Genomic DNA, 14,587 nt, shown 5'->3' with positions numbered 1-14,587 from the left:
AGAGATACCTAACAATTTGAAAAAAAAAGTTCTGATATAAAACCACTTTTTTCTTAAGGTAAATCAATAGATGACTGTTGCCTCCCCATATTGGCGTGGCACCAGCTAAATGGGAGGACACAACCTCCCCATGCTCTCCCCCACCCCCGCCCGGAGCCCCCATGTTCCCCCCCCGCCCCACATTACTTATTGGAGGGGGGAAAATGGGCTCTGTCCTCCCACTGCACTGGCTCCCCCCAGCACACTCAGCTGCTCTCCCTGGCAGCCAGGCCCAGGTGGGGAGAGCCTGGCTGGGGAGGCCGCGGCAGTGGCAGCAGCCTGCTCCCTGCCCAGGCTCAGCTTCTGGGGATGGGCGTTGAGCACGCCAGGGAGAAGCGGGGGACTCTGGCTCGCTTGGCTGCTGTTGCTGGAAGCGGAGCCTGGGGAGGGGGCAGCCTGCCACCCCCACAGCCAGACGCTCTCCAGGCAGCCACTGGGCTGCACCAGGCAGTGTCCCAGCATGGTTGGAGAGGTTCTGGCCCCACCCCTTCCTCTCCCCACCCAGGTGGCTACTGGGGAAGCACTGGACCCTCCATGCCCCCCCACCCCCCAGTCTGGAGCGTCCTCAGTGTGTAAAAAAGCTTCATATGTATTTCTCTCTCAAGAGGCGTCACTGCACACTTGAATGGCTATATCCAAAACCACTTTAATTGCAGTATATAAATTTCAATAAACTTTTTAGAAGCAATCAAGTTTTGTTCAGAGACCAACGGTTACATAAGCTATTTTCCTCCCAATTTAGTCTTGCCTCTTAGGGCATGTCTACCCTGTATTCTAAGCCCAGGCCTGTAGAACACGGACTCTGTTTCCAAGCCTGTGACCGAGCATCCACTCTGCAACAATTGCTAGACCAAGTTCTCACAGCTGTGCTAACGTGACTATATTGCACTACGTAGACCTTTGACATGGGTCTGTACCTTGACCTGTATCCACACTGCAAAGTGACAGGGCTTGGACCTGAATTGTAGTGGTACTCTGGCTCTGATCCACACCCTACAACATGGGTCTTGCGTGCTTGCTGATCTGACTCAGACTGATTTGCGTGGGGACCGAAAGGTGGTTTGGGCTCAAATCAGAGTCCGAGCCGTGCCTTAGCATGCAGTGAAGACATACCCTCATCACAGGCAACCTCCTTCAGCGCTTTAGCGGATTAGAGTGGACAAATGCTGGCAAGTGAAGAGTTAAACCCAGAGCACTGGCATGGTGGCCCTAAAGGTGGTATGTTCATTTTAACCTGTTTGGTTAGTAACCTGGTCAACTTCATTTTTGGATATCCAAATTTGCAGGAAGGGGCAGGTACTGCCTCTCAGGATCAGGTCCTTAGGCTCCACTGTAGTTTGGAGACATCTACTTGCACAAAAACATGCCCATTCCAGTGAAGTCCCAAATACACTTTTCTTTTGAATAGTGATTACAACACGCATTGCTGTATTTGCAGAGTAACTAGGACACTTGGCATCACTTCAGATTTGATTTAACATGTTAAAAAAGAAATCGCCTCTGTAAACTCTCTTTGTAGGGGGAATGTAAAGACCACTCATGAAATTTATGTCTACACAAAGCTTTCTACTGCCAGAGATGCTTCAGTCTCTGGGAGTACAAGTGCATCAAGGTGATACAGCTAAGAACTCTCAGATTTCACAGCATAAATGTAAGTACTAATGAAGTTTAGTTTAACTGGAGTAGAATTATTAATCAATCATGTAAGTGACATACGATGCGGTTTCTCCAGTAAAGAGAACAGTGCTGTTGCATTCTACAAGTTATTTGGCATGAACTTGTCATAGGACTACATAATATATATGACACTCAGGCTGTAATAAGTCACTTCAAAACTAAAAAGCATCACATTGTACTAAACATTTCATGTGGAAACAGTTACATGTATTACCCTTTGTGACAAGAGGTTGTCGGGGGAGAAAGGAGAGCAGGGGTGAGAAGGGGTAGAGCAGTCAAATATACTCTTTAAAAGACCACCACTGTTTGGGCCTACATGTCTAGGAGTGAAAGGCTACTCTAGAATGCTAACCCAACACTTCTACTCTTCAAGAAAAGAAAAATACCCACCCAAAAAAAGCCAAAACCCATTTTTGCTCAAACTAAAGAAGGATCAGCTTAAGGTAAAGAATTGGTTTGTAGCCTGAACAGAGAGGGTCCACATAAGCAATTCGTTACCAATTCACTCAAGTTACTTTAACTAGGAGATGTATTCACTTACTGGCATGGTGGCTCTAAAGGTGGTGTGTTCAAACAGGTTAAAATGGTTAGTAACCTCGTCAACTAACTGCGTCATCGCTAACAGAGGCCTAGGGTGGCACAGTGTTGTCTTCATGTAACTTGTTCACTCTTTTTGCGCATGACTAGGACATCAATCATTAACTGGTTTGGGCTGGTCATCTTCTTTCCAGCTCTGTGGGTCAAGAAACTGCACCACCTGCTGCTGGTTCTGTTTTATGTGGGAATCCTCCAGGCAGCCCATCCTTTGTGGGGTTATCAGATTCCCAAATTTTTCCAGAATGCACCAAGGAAGCATTGTACAACATTACCTACACATTTGTTACAAAAACTGAATCATATTACTTGTAATCTATTAGGCCTTGCCTGCAAAATAATTTCTATGTAAGCTTCTACACTGTTGCACTGCTACCAGACCAGCTTTACTACGGTGTGTGCTAGTGTAGAGTGGCCTCTGGCATTTTAGCTACCCTGCTCAAAGACGGTTTAGACAATGATAGAATTCCAGCAGGTTTCAGAGTAACAGCCGTGTTAGTCTGTATTCGCAAAAAGAAAAGGAGTCCTTGTGGCACCTTAGAGACTAACCAATTTATTTGAGCATGAGCTTTCATGAGCTACAGCTCACTGCATCTGATGAAGTGAGCTGTAGCTCACGAAAGCTCATGCTCAAATAAATTGGTTAGTCTCTAAGGTGCCACAAGGACTCCTTTTCTTTTTGAGAATTCCAGCAGACTTTTAGCATTCTAATTGGTGACAGCATGGAGGTTTGAAATAAAGTGCTGTGGGTAGACAAGGAACGATGGTGACCCTGTCATTAGAAAAATGAGTTTTGCAGTGGAGCAAGCTGTGAGGAGATTAGTTTCAGGGGGTTTCCTTCCACTCGGAGATGTCAAATCCAAGACTGAAAACTACAAAGTAAAAAACCCTGGGGCTTGTTTAAAGACTCTTCAGAGACCTTGCTGAAAAGTCTTCAAGGAATGAGGAATTTCAACTATGATTACATACAACTTTATAAAATTAAATATCAGCATGTATATAGTTGTCCTCTCCACCCCTTTTCATCCTCTGCATGTTGCTTCTTTTCAGATTTATTCTTTTATAAGGTCTTGAGAGGAGGGACTATTTTCTTCCTTTGTGGACATTACCAGAACACAAATAAGGTTCTGTTTTACCAAAATGCATGTGCATTTCATGTAGTTTTTCTACAGAATTAGGAGTGTATCAATATTAAGGATAGTTAAAAATTTTCCATTAAAAGACTGTTTTGATAACTGGGTTTTTGACTACAGGGGTTTTTTGGGGGGGGAGGGTGGAGGTGGGGAGGGGGTCTGCTTCCCCACAGAAAAAATTTAGACTTTCATCAAAAATGAAAAACCTAAGATTTGGAAATGCATCCACAGTGCCTCTTGGGCACAGTGGATAAAAATCAAGGATTTAAAAAATAAATAAATAAAATCAGATTTTTTTGATAACATGCTTTTTGAGGAAAAAAGCAATCTAAAGATAGTTTGAATTAAGATGCATTATAGTCCAAAGATATCTCATCGTGGAATAGGGATTATAAATTCTAATTCTATAGTATGAAACAATATATTCATGTAATGTTTAAGAAAAGTTTCGTAAATGCATTCCAAGAGTTCATGGATTAGGGACCCAATTTTATGGGGTTCCAGGGGCTTCTGTATAGATTATTTAGGTTAGTCTTTCTATCTACCCAATGGGACTCAGTACTCAGTCACTCAAGAAGATACCATCAGAGATATTTAGTTTTGATGTTCTCAAACTGTGGATTTGTGTCTCCAGAGATAACAGAAAAATTTTTAAATAAATGTTACTATACCAGAGGATTTCTGTATGATTTTTAAATTTATATAGTTTAAAGATCCCAAAGTAATGTTAATTAGAAGGCTTTTCCTTTCTATGTGAAAGGTTTGCAAGGCCAAACTGCTCAGCACATCCTGGGACAGAAAGTCTGTTCTCAGAAGAGATAAGACTTTGCAATAACAACTGTTCCTCGGAACAGCACACAGATCCCCACCCTTCTCCCATTCTTTATCTTGCTTCAGCGTAGCAGCTGTGTTAGTATGTATCTGCAAAAAGAACAGGAGTACTTGTGGCACCTTAGAGACTAAAATTTATTAGAGCATAAGCTTTCGTGCGCTACTTCATGGGATGCATAGAATGGAACCAATGAAGTGGGCTGTAGCCCACGAAAGCTTATGCTCTAATAAATTTGTTAGTCTCTATGGTGCTACAAGTACTCCTGTTCTTTTATCTTGCTTGTTATGTATGTTATATGATAAGGGGGTTAAGCAGTTTCTTTACATCCCAAGAGTTGTTAAAGTCAGAAGAGATACATGTCCAAATAAACTTGAGAATGCATGTGAATGGATGTTGTGTGTAAACAGAAGATGAATGGTTAGGAGTGCCACCCAAGAGTTAACACTTCAGTATCGAATGGCCAAAGAATGCGCTAAGTGGAGATAACTAGACGACCCCTGGAGGGCAGACTGGAATCCACCCAACAGCCTCAAGGATGGGAGAACCAAAGTTGCATCCGATGAAGTGAGCTATAGCTCACGAAAGCTTATGCTCAAATAAATTGGTCACGAAAGCTCATGCTCAAATAAATTGGTTAGTCTCTAAGGTGCCATAAGTACTCCTTTTCTTTTTGCGAATACAGACTAACACGGCTGCTACTCTGAAACCTATGATTACTTGTTTACTGTGCCTCTTTTTGTATTCACAACACACATGGCATTTTGTCTCATCCCCTTTTAAAAGATCCTGTTGGGTTTTATTTTATTGGTATAACAGAGGTGAGAAAAGAAAAGGAGGACTTGTGGCACCTTAGAGACTAACCAATTTATTTGAGCATGAGCTTTCGTGAGCTACAGCTCACTTCATCAGATGCATACCGTGGAAACTGAGAAATAACATCTGTTATTTCTGTCCTCAACCCTATTGTCTCTTTGCAAATTTGTGCCCACAGAGTCAATTCCTTACCTCTCTCTACAAGTGCAAAGTTTCAAAAAGTTCAATGAATAGAAGATTGTTGGGGGCAGAATAGATCTAAACAAGGAGAAGAAGTCTGGAGATAAATGTGAGACAGGGACAGGCAGTAGAAACAAAAAAGTGAAACTGTTTGAGCAGCATATTCCAGAAGTCTTGAAGTCTCTGAGTGTAGCCTTCATTGATTTGAGATCTACCATACCATTCTCTCATTAGAAGGGAAAACCTATAATGGCAGCAGGCCATAAAAGAGAGACCCAGTTCGGGAATAAGAACCATTCAAGAAATATACATTTGTTGGTGATGTTTTAAAGAAAATCACACCAGGGAACTGGAGGAAGTCACTTAAGCACTTGGATTCAGAGACTGTTGAAGTGATAATCTCAATTTTAACAGCAGTAGCTTCTTCTGCTGGTGTAGAAAGAATTCTAAAAGAAAGAAAGACAGACTAATTCATTCCAAACTGAGAAATCGTTTGGGACCTGAAAAGGCAGGAAAGCTTATTTTTCTTTTCCAGATTATGAACAAACAGGAAAATGAAGGTGAAGACGACTGAGTTAGCTGCAGAAGCCAATATTTTAAGTTTTTCATATTGACCTGGCTGACAGTCGATCTAATTTGTGTGGTTTTTAAAAAAAAAAAAAAAAATATTTCATTTAACTATTTTAGTTGAAAATAGTAACAAAAAAAATCAAACAAGATTTTAAAAAACTTGAATGTTTAACTAAATTCAAAAATTCATATGCTTGTTTTGTTAAAATATTATGTGTTTGCTGTTGAATACATAACGGTGTTTTAGTTAAATAAAACAATTTAGATGTCTCTCTGGTGATGTTCTCCTCCTAATACAGCATGGAAAGAAAATCCTACAAATATTAATGATTAACCTGTTGAATTGGAGATGACTTATTTATGAAGTCATTGGGAGGTGAACTATCTGCTTCAATTATCTTAGGTAAATGAAATAACCAAACACTCATTCATTTTCTGATATAGCTGTAAAACTAATCTAAAAAATTTTCAGAACAAAATCACTTTAAAAATATAAAGTTGTATCTTCTAAAAATGAAACCTACATCTGAGTTGTGAAGAATATGTATTAAGGTTATAACAATGTTAATGTAGTTTTAAGAATGCACTTTTATGTAGAAATCCACGATTAAATTGAGTCTTCCTGACTAGTGACTTAAATCATGATTTAAATCAAATCCACTCTGCTGTTGGGGTGTATGACACCTGAACTATAGCTCCCATCTTCCTCTCTGGGCCAGGCTCCTCAGACAGACTATGATGCCCCACAGCAACCAAACAAAAAGCAAACACTGTGGTACCTCAAAGGACACGTAATTTGGTTGGGGAGCACAGCCCACAGTGAAAAACAGGGCATGAGCCACCATTTCCAAATTGAGACAGTCTCCTCCAGTCAACTCTAGTCAGTATTTAAAAGATTGCAGTAGATTGCAGCAATAGAAATTAGAATTACAGATATACTTGTTCAAGTTATCCTGAAATAAAGGTTTGCTTTTCATTAGTGTAGCCTTCAGTGTTTCCTGTCTAGTCACCTTGAACTTTTCTGTACCCTGCTATTTTCCTTTAATACACTAGACAAGTTTTTTGAAGCCAGAAGTTTGATGGTAGAGCCAGCACCACAACAGGAACTCAGTTTCATAGTAAGCTGAAGACCCTCTCATAAGTTACTTTGAAGTTATGTGAAGTGCCTTGCATCAAGTCAGTTCAGATGAGGGCCCCATGCATTAACACCTATTTCTAAGCATACTATATCAGAACAGTATATTGCTGAGGGTTACAGCCTATAAATTTGAAATACCTTAGTGAAGACTTAAGTCTTAGACTAGAGGACATGTCAAGTACTTCAAGCTCCCTCTTCTGGCCAAAAGTGCTCAAAACAGTTTAACTTGTAACAGTTCATTTTTGTGTACATGTTCTTAAATTACTAAATACAGGCCGTAGTAGTATACATTCACTATTACATGCAGAGTATTGAGCATGAATGAGACATCACAAACTGTATTCTAGACATCAGCAGTGTTTGTGGCCCCTGAGAACAGCCAAGTAAATGGAGGGAGACATATTACCCAAACTAGAAATGGTAAAGCTGCTCTAATACATCTCCAGTATTTTGTAGTTAAAGACTAGCAAGCACCAATTTATAGTTCGCCAGATGTAAAAGCCATGTATTCCCATACATACTTTCAGCGTTTCTTGCAATTCTGCAACAGATACTGTGTCATCATCTTCCTCATCACTCAGCTGTTCTTGGGTACAGTAGTGAGTGCTGTATGCAGAGTGGTCTTCTATTGCCTCCAGCCAGTTCTGAAAGTAAAAGCAGCCACTGCAAGAATTCAGCACACTCATTTTAAAGAGCACACCTCTACTTCAGCAGCAGCTGAACACTGGCACATGTAAGGGACAACTGGTGCTTCAGAAGGAAGCACCAGCTCAGTTATATATTTTTTGTCTTAAAGACTCCTTGAAAATACCTAGCTTTTAGACAGTTACTCCATTTTCAAAAATAAGTGTATAATACACAAAGGAGAATGGCATGGTTATTAAGTTGCTAGACAGGTGTTATTTATTCCCTCTCATAACACAAAAACTAGGAGTCACCAAATGAAATTAATAGGCAGCAGGTTTAAAAAACAAACAAAAGGAAGTATTTCTTCACACAACATGGTCAGTCTGTGGAACTCTGCCAAAGGATGTTGCGAAGGCCAAGACTATAACAGGGTTCAAAAAAAGAACTAGATAAATTCATGGAGGATAGGTCCATCAATGGCTTTTAGCCAAGATGGGCAGGGATGGTGTCCCTAGCCTTTGTTTGCCAGAGGCTGGGAGTGGGTGGCAGGAGAGATATCACTTGGTGATTGCTTGTTCTGTTCATTTACTCTGGGGCACCTGGCATTGGCTGTTCCCAGAAGACAGGATACTGGGCTAGATGGACCTTTGGTCTGACCCAGTATGGCCGTTCTTATGATAGGGTTCTTGATCTGGGTTAGCTTCCTTGTTTTGCTAGACTCCAAGTGACTTGCTGGAGGTCATACAAGGAGTCTGTGCCTCTGGTCCCAATCTCCAAAATGTAGATATACTTCTCTCATCCTTTGTCCTGTCTATTTAGATTACAAGCTCTCTGGGGCAAGGACTGCTTTGCCATTTTGCTTGCACAATGCCTGGCACAATAGGACTTAAGTCCAAGTTGGGCTTTGAGGCACTACTGCAAGATAAAATTCAGAGTAACAGCCGTGTTAGTCTGTATCCACAAAAAGAAAAGGAGTACTTGTGGCACCTTAGAGACTAACCAGTTTATTTGATCATAAGCTTTCGTGAGCTACAGCTTACTTCATCAGATAAAAAGTGTTTTTTCCCCAGATTTCTTCATCTCTAGAAACCTTGAATCATGCCTTATAGATGAAGGATAAATAGTATGTTCAATACATTTATTACTGTAGCACCTAGGAGCCTGAGTCATGATAGTGCTCTTATTTCTCCCACCGCCCAGTTTTGGATAGAACATTGTCACTTGTTTAGAATGCGTGGCCCTAACCATACATCTTTGAACCTATTCGCAAGAATACACTAACTACCTTTCTTGGTTTGGGATGAGGGACTGAGTAAGTTGCAACAGAAGTTTAAGAGCTCAAACAAACAAAAACAACCTCTCAGACTACAGACTACACAGATTTTCCTATAACCAACCATTTCAGCAGTGGAATAGCAACAAACATACAACTATTCTGAATGCCGTGTGTCCATGAGCCAGGTCTCTATACTACTAGTGAATCCAAAAGTATAGTATTAATATACACAGCTCAAGGATTCAGAGTTAGCTCTATGCAAACAAAATTAGATTCTCTCTTCCATCTACACAAAAGTTACAAGATTAGAGACTTAATTAAATTGGTAGTTACCTCTCTAGCCATAGGAGGAGAGTTTTTAGGAACTTTAAAACTGTGAACACTGTCATCGAAGCATTTGACATAGAAAAGGCAGCTGTCTGTAGATTTTACCTTTGATTTAAAAAAAAAAAAAAAAAAGAAGATCATGAGTTTACAGACTCCAGAAACAGGCAACTAAGGTTTTAAAAAAAGTTTTACTGGCAGTTATAAAATATTAGAGCTCAGTACTACTCTAAAGTACTTACAAATGGTAATATGGGTTATGTTTGTTCTGGTTTTCAGTTCAAATGTGCTCAGTTTACAAGCAAAGATGATTTAAACTAGCCACCTGCCATACAAAGGGAACTCTGTCTCAGCAAAACTGTTCCTTGCCCTTATCTCATGCATCACAAGTAAAGGCTGTGCAGACCACTCAGCTAAATCTGCACATCCCCAATATCTTCATATTTAAGTCCTTAGCAACCCCTGTGCAACTGCTGCTTTCAGTGGTTTGCAAGGTGCAGCCAGTTGGAACTTAGCAAGCTTATGGATGCATAAAAACAGTCAGCCAGCTGGACTTGGGCATAGTAAAAAAGGCTGCTATGACCATCCACAAGAAGCAGACCTGCATAAAGTATTGAGAGTCATTTTTCAGACTAGAAACTCACTTTGAAGAAACAGTTTAATATAGTTTTAAACACAAGCAGTAAGAAACTGGTACTTACCTTCTCGGAACTGTTGTACAAGATGCATTGCATATGTCCATAACACTGGAGGTATGCATACACTTCATGCACCAGTACTGGAAAGCTTTTCCTAGCATTACCCACAGGGTCAGCCCTGCTCAGCTCCCTGTGCTGAGAGTAAGGGATGAAGGGCAGAGATGCCCCACCCCCCGCCTCCAGTTGCTTTGTACCAGAAACCAATGGTAGACTCTGATGTGTCAAGGAATAAGGGTGGTTGTGTAATGGACGTATGGAACCATCCTGAAAAACAATAGTTATGAGAAGGTACATAACTGTTGTTCCTTCGAGTGCTTGCATATGTCCACTACACTGCAGGTGACTCCAAAGCTGTTACCGCAGGAGGCAGAGCTCACTCTCATTGGAAGAGGGATGTATGGTCACATTGTCTGCATTTGCATTATATTCCTTGAAGCTGCAGACGGTGCATAATGTCTGGTGAAAGTATGAATCAAAGACCACATCACTGCTCTACAAATGTCCACAACTGGGACATGTGCCAGAAACATCACTGAAGTTGAATGTTCTCTGGTGGACAGCACTGTGAGCCTAAAAGAAGGAGCTGCTCTTCTTAACGGTATAAGCCACTGCAATACACCTGCATATCCAGAGAGGCTGCCATTGACCTGAGTAACTACTGGTATCCTTTAAAGTCATCTGGTACTGGGGGATGACGTATCTGGTACCAAGACCTCACTGGAGAAGAGGAAGTGGTTTACAGCGGAGGCAAGGAAGATGGCTGAGTTGGTCTTGCAGTACCAGTGGTTATACCAGAGCTAGCAATGGTAAGTCAAATGCATAGGTGTCAGGAGGCTGTTCAGTACCATCACCAGTCTCAGGGTACATCTACACTACAATTAAAAACCCCTGGCTGACCCGTCAGCTGACTTGGGCTCACAGAGCTCTGGCAAAGGGATTGTTTAATTATAGTGTAGACATTGAGACTCAAGCTGCAGCTTGGGCTCTGGGACCCTGTGAGGTGGGAATCAGAGTCAGTTGGCAGGAGCCAGACAGGGATGTCTAACTGCAGCGTAGACATGCCCTCAAAGGTGGTAGGAGAAGTATCCCACCGGAGGGAATACTCATACAAGAGGAATTGGTTCTGGAAATTGGAGGCATCCTCCAAGGCAACCAATAGGGTCATTGTGAGGGGCTAGTATGGTACCAGGCCCCAGGCTTACCTGGGGCAAGCATTCCAATCCCTGGACAGACCCGTCTGAGCCCCAGCAATGAGAAACAGTGGTCTCTATGCTCTTGGTATAGGGAAACCCAAGAGTCTGGAGAAGTCTCGGAGCACCCAGAGAATCTGGCGAAATATGGTGCTGGCAGAGGTTCTCTGTGACCTCAGTTGGGACCTACACCTGGAGCACAGTACTGGAGCACCTTGGACAGCTTCCAAGCCAGTAGTACTTTGCGCAGAGGATCTTGAGTTGTCCCTATGGAACATGGCAGTGCTGAGTCTAAGACAAGCGATGCCAAGGAAAAGCGACCCGGTGCCTCTAAAAGGCTGTGTCAGTGCCAGGTGAGGATGCTCACATTGAAGGAGATGACAGCAGTACTGACAGGCATAATAAATCTAGCTGCAGCAGCAGCCTCCATCTGCATCTGTACCACCAAGCTGCTGACCTGCAGAAAATCAGACAAGACTGCTCTGTCACCACTGAAGAAGTAGCCTGTCACAATGGTCCCTGATAGGGGACCAGGGTGGTTGTCTCAGGTCTGAGTGAGTCTGTGTTGGGGTGCAGCAAGTCGAAGGGTGCACTCTACCATCAGTACCTGAATGATCCTTTGTGAAAGAGCCCCATACCCTATGCTTCAAGGGGCCAAAAGTGGACATATGCTTGTGCTTTGAGGCCAGGACTTTGATTCCCTGGCCTTGAAGAGGACAGTCCTGGAGACTGGGATCTTCTGCAGCCTTTCAGCTGACATGACCTGGGAAACACTTTGGGAAGGAGTCTTTGAAGAGCTTCCCTTAGATGACAGTGGCTCCAACGCTGGTCTAAGAACAACTTCCATAAGAATATAATGGAGGCACTCCTCTCTCAACTTCATCCAAGTCTTGAAGACTAACAGATAGGTGATCTAGATCTCTGATGTTGCCTTCACCCAAACACTTGAGGCAGTGGGAGAGTGGAGGGGTCACTAACAGGTATAGGCTTCCCACAGCCTTGGCAAGATTTGAACTCCCGGGACCTTGGCATAAGTTCCCTGGTACCAAAGACCCACCAGACTGGAAGGACCCCAAAAGGAGGGCAAAATCAAAATCAAATAAAAAGATCAATCCTTTTTCCAAGTAATACTAGGTAGACTGGAGCATTGGTGTTCCTTGTGAACGACACAGCTATGGATGTAAGAAGGAACTAGAGGGGCAGTGCGGTCTCTGCCCTTTATACTCTCACCCCTACGTGTAGCACTAGGGAAAGTTCTCCAGCACAGGATACATACATACATTCCCCTCCTGTAACGTACACATACAAGCACTGAAACCAGTAACGTCATTAATGCAAACAGATTAAGTTTTGCTAGAGGCATATATTGAGGACCATATTTCTGAAGTTTTGGCTTTTAAAAATGAGCATAAATGGTTGGCTTTTGCTTTATTAAAAATAATCACAGGTAGCTCCGCTTCACGGTACATTTTTTGCCAGAAGTCTAACAGTTTTTCATATTCTCTTTAGACAGCAGGTATAACTAGGTTATAGTTTAAGATTATTTCAATTAAGAGCTAAAGAGGGCAGGTGTTTTTTTAACCCGATACTGCAGACTTGAGATACAGGCTCAAAGCAACTGGAATAGTCCCCCTCCAAGCTCCTTATACTTATTGCTTATTACCTGAGCCCTCAGAGTATACACCCTACACATGGCTTTCTACATGCCCAAATAGTGCCTCCTCTATCTAGCTTGCTACTTTTAAGCTGTGTAGCGTCTGACTGCCTCCCCCTGCCAGAGCCTTTAGCTGCAGCATATAGCAGCGCCATGCGATGACAAGTATGGACACAGCCTGCCTTGCACCGCAGCATGTGTACACACCTGTAAGCACAGACCTAACCCTTAGTTACCAAAAGGGTAAAATTCTTTGTAAAAGTGTTATTTCATGCCACATATTACAAACAAAAGTATGATTCTGTACTATATATTACAGAGAGGCATCATATAAGGCATGAAATATGGGAAGTTGTCTAAGCCACAGTGATCTGGAAAATGTTGAAGGAACTGAGCCAGAAGCCATATGTAGTGGCTTAGCCAAAGAATTCATAGTCCTTATGTGCACAATATCAGTGTATGACTGGTATTTTAGAAGCCCTGCTTCACATCCTACCGTGCAGACAGCTTGTGTTAGGTGCTTGCATCCTTGGCGATGATCATTATTTACTGCATCAGCCCTTTGGAAGATTTAAAAAAAAAATAAATAAAAATAAATAAATTTTAATATTGGAAAGGTAAGGGTCATTAAGATTCTAATTATCAAGAAATTAGTGTGACACTTACTGTTTGCAATACCAGGAAAGGACTCCATGTTCTAGTACTACCCAGTAAAGTTTCCAACCAAAAAACCTTAAACTCTAAAAGAGAATGTTAGTCATTTCAAAGCCCATGGCTACTTCTGATAACTGATAGCAATACTTGGTGGCTAACAGTCTACATTTTATTTATTTTACTTCAAATGTGATCCAAGAGCTGTATCTATTAAAACTCTGAACATTAAATCAGTATCTGTTTTTTCAACTATTCTATTTCCTTCCCCAAGAAGTGGGAGAACATTTATAAAAACCAAGTACAAGTTTGGTTGTATCCACAAAGACAACAACATTTATGGCGTTTTAATGAACATTGTTACTCAGTAGGAACCTTCCTGGTCAATTAAGTTTAGCTTTGTTGTAGTTCAGCACTCAATATGGCTATCCACATGTCTGATCCCTTATACTGGAGTGGTTGTCAGTACCTACCAGAAAGGTTTCTTGTATATTACCATAATCAAAAGTAACTCATCTAGCCAATCTGACATATGCAACAAAGAAACTGAGGATGGAATCCAGATAGCAGGAAGTAACCTGAAGGGTTGCCATCTGCACAGTAGTGTCTGCTTTTAAGAGTTCATAGCAGTGTTAAGAGACGCCTAAAAATCAAGCCTTTTAATTGCCATTAGATATGGGGAGAGTGCGCTTTACAAGCTGCAGCTTAATATTTTGGTTTTTAGGGTGTAAATAAATGGTTTTGCATTGGCAGTTAACCAACTTTGTGAATTATTACTACACTGAACTTTGGTTTAAGCCAAACTATTTATAGGATTTTTAAAAATATATACACTCTTCAAAAGTTCTTTTGAGAAAGTTGCTTCATGTATTGTACTTAAACACATCTTTATAGGATTTAGAGGAGTTACATAAAGATTTTCCCTATAATAAATCAGGAGAGATAGAACATCTTTTGGGGACTGTACTGAACAGAAATGTTTGTAAGCTTTTATTACCATCTTCCCTATAATTCAGTTTTCAAGGCTTTTAGGAATGGGCTGTATCCTATGGATAATACTGAATAGCAGTGAACCAGTAGTCAGATTACCTAGATATTTATGTGGCCTTCAAAACTGTAGTAGAAGCAAAGCCCACTTATTAATGGAGTTGATCTTTAAAAAGGTAGGCAAGTACTATCCCCATTGTACAG

General features: G+C 41.4%; 1 protein-coding gene across 4 annotated transcripts in view; it reads right to left on the bottom strand.

Annotated features, from left to right (window-relative positions):
* OSBPL1A (oxysterol binding protein like 1A) overlaps positions 1-14,587 on the bottom strand; it is a 154,500-nt gene that overhangs the window by 81,520 nt on the left and 58,393 nt on the right. For 2 of the 4 annotated variants that reach the window (XM_077810342.1, XM_077810341.1), the window contains exons 10-13: positions 13,412-13,485; positions 13,242-13,305; positions 9,213-9,311; positions 7,498-7,620 (exon numbers count right to left, since the gene is read on the bottom strand). In XM_077810342.1, coding sequence (XP_077666468.1) covers positions 7,498-7,620; positions 9,213-9,311; positions 13,242-13,305; positions 13,412-13,485 — 360 coding nt within the window. The remainder of the gene's footprint in view (positions 1-7,497; positions 7,621-9,212; positions 9,312-13,241; positions 13,306-13,411; positions 13,486-14,587) is intronic. The other 2 variants (XM_077810343.1, XM_077810344.1) reach the window with 2 other exon arrangements.

Source organism: Eretmochelys imbricata, chromosome 2 (assembly GCF_965152235.1).
Source record: "Eretmochelys imbricata isolate rEreImb1 chromosome 2, rEreImb1.hap1, whole genome shotgun sequence".
Classification (NCBI taxonomy): Eukaryota; Metazoa; Chordata; order Testudines; family Cheloniidae; genus Eretmochelys; species Eretmochelys imbricata.
The sequence above is the reverse complement of the archived record's forward strand: the minus strand, read 5'-3'. Positions and strand labels throughout refer to the sequence as shown.